We start from the raw sequence: 10,681 nt of genomic DNA, 5'->3' as shown, positions 1-10,681 counted from the left end.
TCAAGGGCAAAACACAACTTTGTAGTTGGTTCCACCAGGGCATGTAAACGTGCTTGTTGCATCATCCTTAGGGTAACTATAAGCATCTGGGCACCTATCCTTGAAAAATTTGGAATAATCAGTGGGTCCACAGCTACCAGAGTTGCAACAATACTGATCCGTTTTGAAAACGGTGCAAGGGTTGTTGCAACCGCCATCGGTTTTGAGAGCGCTTGGACACTGTCCGTTGATATCAGCGGTGCAGCTAATGGCGCGTGTGCACCCATTAGATGTTGGGCTGAACTCCATAGGAACATTAAACCCATCCACGAGTGAGATATCGAAGAAGTCCAGGTTGTTGTATTGGTTAAGAGCAAATTCAGCAAGTGTGTTTGGTGGTGTACCATATGCTGTGCACTGAAGAACACCACCACAGTCACCTGTTTGGCAGTGTCCATGTCCTGACCCGTCGAAGTTGCAGTTGGTTCGAGCCCATATGCGTGCTCCGGCCGTGCCGGCTGCCACGTCAATCCCCCATGTCTCGCCGGAGTTGAGCTGTCTGCCTCCGCCGGGCACGGCTGCTGCCCATACCGTGTAGGAGCATTTGTTTGTTATGTCAAACCTCGCTGACTCCGCGGAGGCGAGGTAAGTGATGGTGATCATAAGGAAGATAGAGAGGCTTTTGAATTCCAAGATGGCCATTTTCAATTGAGTGTGTTGAGGAAAATTGCATGCGAGTTTGGGTTTATATATAGTTATACGCGGCTTCAACATGGGTCCCTTGTAAATGTTCAAATTCAAAAGTCTTGGTTTGGGAAAATTCATGTTCTCATGATGTCATGTTCTTGCTGATATGTATGGATTTGAGGACAAGACATGTATTTGGAAATTAAAATACCGAAATTCCTGAAACTCCAAATGAGACGGCTTTTTGACCCTTATAATCTTTTATTAATAATTAATTATCAAATTGACTTTCATTATAAACTATTTCAAAAATTTAACGCCCTCAAAAAACATAACATCAATCTGTCCCTGTTTGACGGTTGACCAGCAAGCCTATCCGGGTACACCCCTCTCTACCCGGATATTTTTTAGAATTTTTTGACTACCCGGGTAAGGAGGGGTGTACCCGGGTATTGTTCTTGGCACTTGAAAAATTGTTTGAATTATTTACCCGGGTAAGTAAGGATGTACCGGGTAAATCTCCACTCATAAGTAGTCCACACCCACTCGCTTCCCACTAGCATCTCGTTCCCAAGTTTCCTTCTTTTTTCCATCTCTGTGTTGTTCGTTAATTCTCTTATTCTTTTCGGTGTCAAAAAAAGAAAAAGAAAAGGAATGGCTTTGTTCAGTAGCGTGCTATGCATTGCGTCGCTTATCTTCCTGATGTGGATGGTTGAGGCTCGAATTTCAGAGGTTTACAGTGGAGATTTACCCGGGTACATCCTTACCCACCCGGGTAAATAATTCAAACAATTTTTCAGGTGCCAAGAACGATACCCGGGTATACCCCTCTCTACCCGGGTAGGTAAAAAATTTCAAAAAATACCCAGGTAGGGAAGGGTGTACCCGGGTAGGCTTGCTGGTCAACAGTCAAACAGGGGCAGATTGGTGTTATATTTTTTGAAGAGGTTAAATTTTTGAAATAATTTATAATAAAAATTAATTAGATAATTAATTATTAGTAAAGGGTTATAAAGGTCAAACAGCCCGAGGAGACTCTAACGTGCAAGTTAAAAAATTTCGACCTAAAACCGTAGCTTAGCGAAATAAGGTAACGTTCAAAGGTGGTTTGGGCCGTGATTGTAGCAATCTATTAATTTTATAGTTGGCTAGGTGTCAGAAATTTGTTGCTTTCCTTCTGGAAAAAGCCTCTCCTAATCACCTTTCTCAAAGTTCGTTATTATTTTATTGGATATTTGAAGGTGATGTTGGTAAATGTATCAACCTTAACCGCTGAAAAAGAAGAATTAAGTGAAGAAAAATCAACCTAGATTATCGCGTCGTTAACAATGCACTACATGCTGAAATACACAAATGTCTGTAGAATTAGAACCGACAACAAAAGCAAGCATGCTTCAACACATATGAAGTAATGGTCAAAAAACAACAACATGTACTTAGTAATCTTACGTAAAATTGAGTCTCTACAAAGCGTGAACAAAAGAAAATAATACCTTAAGACAAAAAAAATGGTATAGTGTTTATCTTCAAAGTATTCAATTTATTATTATTTTAATTTACTAACACTAAATTAATAATCCGATCTACTCTTCACCGATAGTTAATAAAAATTTTGTAAGTTAGTCAATGGATTAATCTCAACGGCAACTAAGCGGTGCTGCCTGTAAATTAAATCAAGCAATTGACTCGTATTAAATGTTTCAAAATGTTAATATTAATTAAATACTGTTACCTATTTCGTTTTCATTCTTAAAAGGATTCATTGCTGTCGACGCGGTTATAAACAAAAAAAAAATGTAATCAAATTTCAATTTGGATAAAGTAGAAGTTTGAAAAACGAATAGGGGATAAACTGAATTACAATAATGTTAGATAAATATAATATAAAATTATAAATGTAATATTTATTTAATAATTTAAGTTTCTGGATGAATTGTTTGTATAAATTTTTTTATGATGCATTACTATTAATAAATAATTAAATATTATCGAATTTTTTTATATATGTAGGTAGACTTATGTATTTTTCATTTTTCATACCGAATGTCTTTTATATGAATGGATATATTTAAAAAATATAATAAAAAATTATTAATACAATTTTACCATAACAACTGTTAGATTAAATTAATTTTTTACTCTTTTTAACTTCATTGAAATTCTTTCATCCTACTCTTCTAGAATTGGTGAGTGCTGCCTGGAAGTTTCATTCATTGTCCTGTAAACTAGAATTTAAAGAAGTCTAAATTATTTATGTCCATTTAGTAGGGAAGGCCAAGGGAACCGAAACAAATCATCTAATTTATCAACGCTAGGGCCTAGTGAGTTTGGGCCTTATACAATGAGGCCCGTAATAAAGAACAGAGGTTATTGCTGAAGTTTTCTTTTTAATCGCCGGCAAAGTTAGTGCTCTAATGCTGTTATCGCATTCTTTATTAGAATATGCAACGAGTTTAGTTTCCACTTTCAGATACCCGCACAAAAATAAATAAATAAATAGAAGAGTAAAATTCCTATTAGATCTCTAACAAAAATCAAGGCCCCCACTTTCGTTCCTTACAAAAAAATATCCATATTAGTCTTTTTTGGGGGACTACATTGGGTCTTCATTGAATTTCTGAGAGACCTTATTTTCAAAGAACTGGAATTGTAGAGGAACCAAAAGTTGCCTTTTTTTTGTAAAGGACGAAAGTGGGGGACCGAATTTTTTGTTAGGGACCCAAAAGGAATTTACTTTAAATAGAATTTGCATCGCTCAAGCTTAAAAAAAAAAAAAAAAAATGACAATTAAATTACTTACACATCCAACTTGAATTCTATGAAACACTAAGGGGGTGTCTGGTAGGGGCTTTTGGTTTCTTTCCCTAGGCAACTTGAAATGGATTTTGAATTTAACTGTGTTTGATAGAAGAGTTAAGAAAATTTAGGTAGGAGAATCCTTTGCCCATACAAGCCGTTTTGTTTGTAAAAATTTCTTTGAAAACACTGTTTCAGAAATCCATATTGATGGTGGTATTTTGGGTTTGGTGGGAAAAGAAAAAATTGAACGCAAGGATGCGGACCAAATTGTCCCTATTGTTCCAGAAACACTGTTCTTCTTTTTTTCCTTTTTCTTTTTGGTAATCTAAAGGGGTTAACAACTATACCCCAAAGAGATCAATTCAATAAAATCGTTCTGAAATTACAAGACAAAGACAAATCAGCCAAATACAAAGGCCAAATACCAGGGGGAGGGTTTGAAAAAACACGAAAATTATTTAAAAAGTCAATCTGCACAACTATTTCCTTCTCTAAAAACATGAACTAGGTGAACTTCCCAATTCTTTTGTAACCATGCTCGAATCCGAGTCACTAAGTGATACTCTCGAGCTGCTCTTCCACTACTGGAGAGCAAAATGATAACTGAGCTTGAATCACTTTCTAGGAAGCAGCGTCTCCAACCTCTAGTCCAAGCAAATGCAAGACCTTTGAGGACGCCCCGTAATTCTGCAACAAAAGCTGAACAATGGCCAATATAGTAAGCTAACCCATCTATCCAATAACCATTTTCATCTCTTATAATTCCTCCACAAGCAGCACCCCTACCATCACTCCTGGCTGCACCATCCGTGTTTAATTTCACCCAACCTGTGTCCGGAGGTAACCATCTAATAGGAACAGAAATGTAATTCTTGGTCAACTTTGTCCCCTTAGAAGTCATCCAGGCTTATGTACACTCACGAACCAGACTCTCTATGGACTGCACCTTGTATGCTTTCCCGTTATTTTCAACACCATGCACCTGATTGTTTCTCCACTGCCAAGCTAACCAAACAGTAACAGCAAAAACTAACAACCAGGGGGCATCAAAGCACAAAATAGATACATTTTGAATATTCAAGGAAAGCCAAGAATCCAAATCAGTATCAAATAAATTATTTATCAAATTTGGCCTCAAAAGATCAGACCAAACTTTTTTAATCTTTCGACAGTCACGTGCCAATGAATAATGGATTCCTCATGAAAATTACAAATAGGACAACTAGGAGGACACAATCTAAAGTTTGTTAGGAAGCTCCTAGTTGATAGACGATGATGAGACGTCTTCCAAAGGAACAAACTTATCCGGTTGAGCCCTTTTAAATTCCAAATGGTTGACCAGAATTTTATGTCAATACCATTAGAACTATTTTGATTTAGCAATGTAAAATAAATATTTTTCACAAAAACTTCATCTGATCCAACTAAATTCCACCATTTTCTGTCCATACCATTAGATTCATGAGGAGGCATCATGCTTCTAATAATTTGAACACAATCATCAGGAAGAAAATTAGATATAATCTCACAATCCCAAGATCCATCATGAGTAACATAATCAATTACTCTCTTACCAGCCTCTATTGGGGAAATTTGAGCAATAGCTCTGTTTGCAAGTTTTTTCCCAATGTTCACCCAATGGTCCTCCCAAAAAAGAACAGAAGATCCATCACCCACATCCCAAACGAGCTTGGGTTTAAGCTTATTCCAAACATCACACATAAATTTCCAAAGACGAGAATTTCCATTCTTCCAAGTTAAATCAGTCTGAGTATTTGATGAATTTGTGTACTTAGCTTTTAATACCTTCACCCAAAGCTGATCAGGATAATTAACAAAATTCCAAACTAGTTTTCCCAAGAAAGCTTCATTCATGACTTGTAATTTCCTCAACCCCAGCCCTCCATCTGCTTTTGGTCTTGTAATTGTGTCCCAACCAATAACATGCATATGTTTCTTCCTTTCTGTATCACCCCATATAAAGGCTCTTTGAAGCTGTTCCAATTCATTACAGACAGCTTTAGGAATCATATTGCTTTGCATGAAGTAATACGGCATAATAGAAACCACAGATTGAGAAAGAATCACTCTGCCCGCCTGAGAGAGAGACTAGGATTGCAAGCTAGATAATCTTTCTTTAACTCTCTCAACTATACCAGCAAATAAATTTTTAGTAACTTTACCATGATGTATCATTGCTCCAAGATATCTTCCTATATTTGTTACTCTTTTGAATCCACTCTGTTCTGTGATTTTAGTAGCTAGCTCATCAGGAGTGTTCTTTGAGAAATAAATAGAAGATTTTTGAACATTCACCTTTTTGCCCAAAAATATCTCCAAACAAATTCAAACATCTGAAAAGGATATTATGCTGATCCTCACTGGCTTCTAGAAAAAGCATCAAATCATCCGCAAATGAGAGGTGCGATATTTTGGGTCCACCCTTACCAATTCTTATTGGCTTCCAAAGATTCCCATTCACTGTTGTATCAATGATATGAGAAAGCTTCTCCATTGCCAAGACAAAAAGGTAAGGAGAGATCGGATCTCCTTGTCTGACGCCTCTGCTTGGTTAGAATTCCTCTGTTAACTTACCATTCCAAATAATGTTGGTTTTTGGAGATGTGACAGCTGCCATGATCAGTTTTGAAAGTCTATCAGGAATCTGAATTTCATCAAGAACTCTATGAATAAACTTCAATTTAAACGATCATAAGCCTTCTCAAGATCCACCTTAATCACCATAAAACACTTTTTACCCCGCATTCTCCTCATAGAATGAACCAGTTCTTGCACAATAATGATATTGTCTTGAATATGGCACTGGGGCACAAAACTAGATTGAGCAGGAGAAATTACTTCTGCATAATTGGTTTCAGCCGGCTCACAATAAGATTGCTGATAATTTTATAAATAACCGAACATAATGAAATTGGCCTAAATTGCTTGATATTCACCGAATTCTGGACTTTAGGAATTAATACCAGCAAAGTAGAATTTATTGATGCTAAAACTTCAAGATAATTCCAAATCTGATTAATTAAGGAACGTACCTTAGATTTAATTAATTCCCAATTCTTCTGAAAGAAAAATGCAGGAAAACCATCAATACCTGGTGCCTTGAATGCTCCCATGTTGAAAGTTATTTGTTTAACTTCCATCTCATGCGAGACTTTGCTTAAAGAATTATTTTCCCGCTCTAGAAGAACATGCCAAAGGTTTCCTGAAGAAATCCACCTTCTGTCACATAAGTCTTCAGTGAAAAGAGTTTTGAAGAAATTGCAAGCCATGTTTTTGAGTTCCTCAGGATCTGAAATCCAAGCCTCTCCATCATTTTTAAGTTTGAAGATTTTATTCGAATTCCTTCTGACAACCGTATTGAGATGATAGAAGCGAGTATTTCTATCTCCATCCGCAATCTACTACCTCTTAAGAAATTGTTATCGTTCCTCTTTAACTTTCCAAAATGGTAACATAAGAGGAACGATACTCCTTCCACTACATTTTCAGTATCTACAAATATGTTTCCCCAAAAAAATATTTTTTATTAAAGTAGTCGTGGTGAACCTCCCGAAAAAAATACTCCTTCCACTGTTCCTCTTTTTTCAGTTGATTGAACCTTCACACCACTCGCTCATCTTGACGGAGCTGTGATGGCGAGTTTGAAACCAGACGGAGAAAGTCGAAGATCTCTGAGTAATGGAACGTGAACATTGGTAGATAACCCCAAATCTGATAGACTCACGATTATGTTTGGCAAGGGTTAATCTTTCACTTCTTCATATTTATATATTTTACAAGGTTATTTTCGTCATTTCAATCCATTTTCCCATCAATATTTTACCTTCAACTAAATATAGACTTAGAAAATTTAACCCAATTTTTCTGGTAATATTTTTACTTACCAAACAATTTTTTTTTTTCCTACCAAAATCATTTTTCACCATATACCTAGTAATTGTATTTGCCTGGTAAAAAAAAAATTCTCCTCTACCAAATGTCTCATAAGGATCTACGAACCAGGTGCAGAGTTGGACTTTTTTTTTTAGTAATAAGGAGTTGGACTTTTAGTATGGGCTTCCTATACGCTTCTCATGACTTTTAAAGGAGTTTTTCTAAAATACTTTTTAAAAGTCGTAGATAACAAACATAACTTACACACTTGTTATTTGTATAAAACCACGTACACTTAACATGACTTGTGAAGTACTGTTTTAATGTGTCCTGAAGATGGAGATGTCTAGCCCAAAGGACTAATGAGTTTATCTTGGATATAAGAGCTTTCTAAAATATCTATGAATGAGATATCTTTGAGTATAGCATATCACAATGCACAAGTAAAAGAAAAAAACAAATTTCGCCAAAGGGGTGCTATGTGTAAGAACTTGCACCGTTAAATTAAGAATTTAAATGATTAATTATGTATTAGAAAATAATTCCACAATTGACCTTAAATGAATATGGTAAGGTAAGGATAATAATAGTAAGTGATTAATAATGTTGAAAGTCATTTTTCTGACGAAAAGTGCAGATACCGGTTCTGCTCCACAGTATAAGTTTGTACCGAAGAAGTATACCGAAAATTATATTAAATACATGAATATTCCTAGAACAATATTTAGGACTGGTATGCCAAGTTTGAAGTCAAAATAATGAGAACTGGTGTCAGGACTGATACCGGCTACGTAAAAGCGGGTACTGACAAAGTGCTGTAAAAATTATAATAAAAATATGACAAATCTTAGAAAATTGGGTAAGTTCATAATCCAAAATTTGAGATTAAAATGATTTGCGGAGCTATTATGGCTTATACTGACGCTTAAAACTTAATGAAGCTATAAATGCTTAATGGCACATAACCCTAGGCCATATTGTGTCTGCCTACGTGAGTTTCCTGAAGGTTCAGCTGCTGCCACCCTTCCTCTTCATTATTTTATGGCTTTTTTTCTCCTTTGAAACCCCAAAGTGATCACCTTTGGTCCAAGTTTCTTCATCTAATCACCATAGTTTGGTGTGAGCAACCTTGTGAGGGTAAGAGTCAGCCATTTTCTGGGTATGGCCTTTGTTTAGTGGTGGTTAGGGGCTGAGTTCTTGAGTTTAATTGTGTGAGCCATTTCTTTGGTTGTGGTAGCTCCAACGAGCGATCTTTGAAGAGAAAGAACATTCTTGATATGCCATTTTCGTGGACCTTGAAGTCAGAACCTTGTGGATGGTTTGAGAGCTCCAAGAGCACTCTTATTTTCTCTTTTGAGCCTTGGGGTATGTTCTTGAACCTTTGATCATGAGTTTCTTTGATAAAATTTGAGTCTTGGCATGTAAAATGAGTTGAGTAGGTAACCAACACCATCACTGACCTAAATATGTTTAAAAATGGATTCTTGGACGTTTAGTTAAAAACACAACCTTGGAAGGGATATCTCGCGAAATGTAAAAACTGCTTTCCATCGCGAAATATCTGGATATGGCCCCGACATATATCCGGATATTTTAGGAATTTCGAGACAGTTACTGTTCTGTTCATACATAATTAAATATTAGGTTTATGGACCCATGATTTGTTAGTGTTAACCTCTGTGATAATTGAAATAAGTCAGAATCACTTAGATTAAGGGCTTATGGCTTTGGGAGAAGCCTAAAGAGCATGAAACGAAAAAGCAAATGTTATCATAATGAAAGGAACATTTAGAGTAAGAATATTGATGATGTTTATGGTCTAAACAGATTGTAATTTTGCTGTTTGAGGACCTGGAGCTAGTGTGGACTTTGGCTTGGATTGATTGCTTAAGAGGTAAGCTTTCGTGTCCTCGGTTTTGCCATTGTTGGTTCCAACACAGCTCATGGAGGGATGGTTATATGCATGATGTGTTTACATGTGATGTTTATTGAAATGCTTTTGAGCTGTTAAGTGCAAGTGCCTTATGATATGTATGTGATGTTCCACCCAGACGGTAAGCTTGAGTATGTGGCGTCATACAAGATGGTGAATCTGTGGGTGGGGTGCAAGTAGCATCTTGCACTGTAGGTTGTAGACGTATGTAAATCCTACATGTTTATTCTCTGGCCAGTGGGATTCTGACACACATGACATGATTATATGCTGCATTGCAAATATTTTGGAACTTATACTGTTATACTGCTTTTGAACTTATATTGCACATGTAAGTGAGCTTGGGGTGGAGAGATCCTTGAGGACCCCTTGCCTTACTGAGATTTCTTTTTAGAGATCTCACCCCACGTTGGGGCACATTTTCAGGTTCAGATAATTCGGGGGTTGATACCTCGGGTGGCAGTAGGCCGGAGCTGAGTTAAGATGTATGTTGTTATGCTGATATGCTTGGGTGTTGACCATGTTTTAGTTTCACTATATTGATTATTGAGCTAGGACTTTGTTGGGCTTTGTTGCCTTATTTGGGGAGCATGGGGGTTGTCCATGCCACATTGATTATGTTATGTTTAGTTAGACTTGCGTTGTATAAAGAATCAGGATTATGTCCGGTCTACGTGTTATAGTTTCGTGACTAGATACACGTCTATATATGAGGATATTCAGTTAGTTAATTGTTGCAATTTACATACAGACAATATTTTGTAAAAGGATTACGTAATCAACTTGGTTAATAATGATGGCGTCATAATTGAAAATAAAAAGTTAGTTTTCGCATTTTAATTAGCTGCGCTACTGCCCTATGTATGTTTAATACGCCGGGTGCACACAGGGTGTTACACGATGTGTGCATAGTAACAACATAACAATAAAGAGAGAGAATGAATCATAAATGTAGGTTTTACCTCTTATTTTTAGGGTTTACCAGTGTGTATGAGAATTCTGACCCTTTATGCTTTCTCTAGAAGCCCAAGCCTAAGTCTAATGCTGTCATATTAGGATTAATATTCTCCTTTGATTATATTCGATTCTTATTTAGATTTCCCCTTATTGGACCATATACTAAATGAGCCTCATATACAAGCCCATAACAGTTGCCCCCAGTCAGTCAATTTGGATATCCGGGCTGCCAGGGTGTTATAAGTTTAGAATCTTGAAAATGACATGGACTTCCTTTGAGAATTACCCGAATTTATTGTATCACATTAATTCCAAGAAATAATTTATATATTTCCAATCCAGGTAAATTGAATGTTCAATCTTATCGAAAAAATAGTTCATATCACATTTCCATCTCTTTTAATCAGAGGGTTATAATCAATAAGAATATTT

General features: G+C 36.4%; 1 protein-coding gene across 1 annotated transcript; it reads right to left on the bottom strand.

Annotated features, from left to right (window-relative positions):
- On the bottom strand, window positions 1–681 carry LOC133316068 (protein P21-like). The gene has a single exon (XM_061517767.1). It carries the CDS (start codon window positions 679–681, stop codon window positions 1–3), a length of 681 nt encoding a protein of 226 aa, XP_061373751.1.
- Between the last annotated feature and the right edge of the window lie 10,000 nt (window positions 682–10,681).

The sequence above is a fragment of the Gastrolobium bilobum genome, unplaced genomic scaffold (assembly GCF_033153095.1).
Source record: "Gastrolobium bilobum isolate Gb01-03AN ecotype WA unplaced genomic scaffold, APGP_CSIRO_Gbil_v1 utg7104, whole genome shotgun sequence".
Lineage (NCBI taxonomy): Eukaryota > Viridiplantae > Streptophyta > Magnoliopsida > Fabales > Fabaceae > Gastrolobium > Gastrolobium bilobum.
Note: the sequence above shows the minus strand (reverse complement) of the source record. Positions and strands in the feature narration are given on the sequence as shown.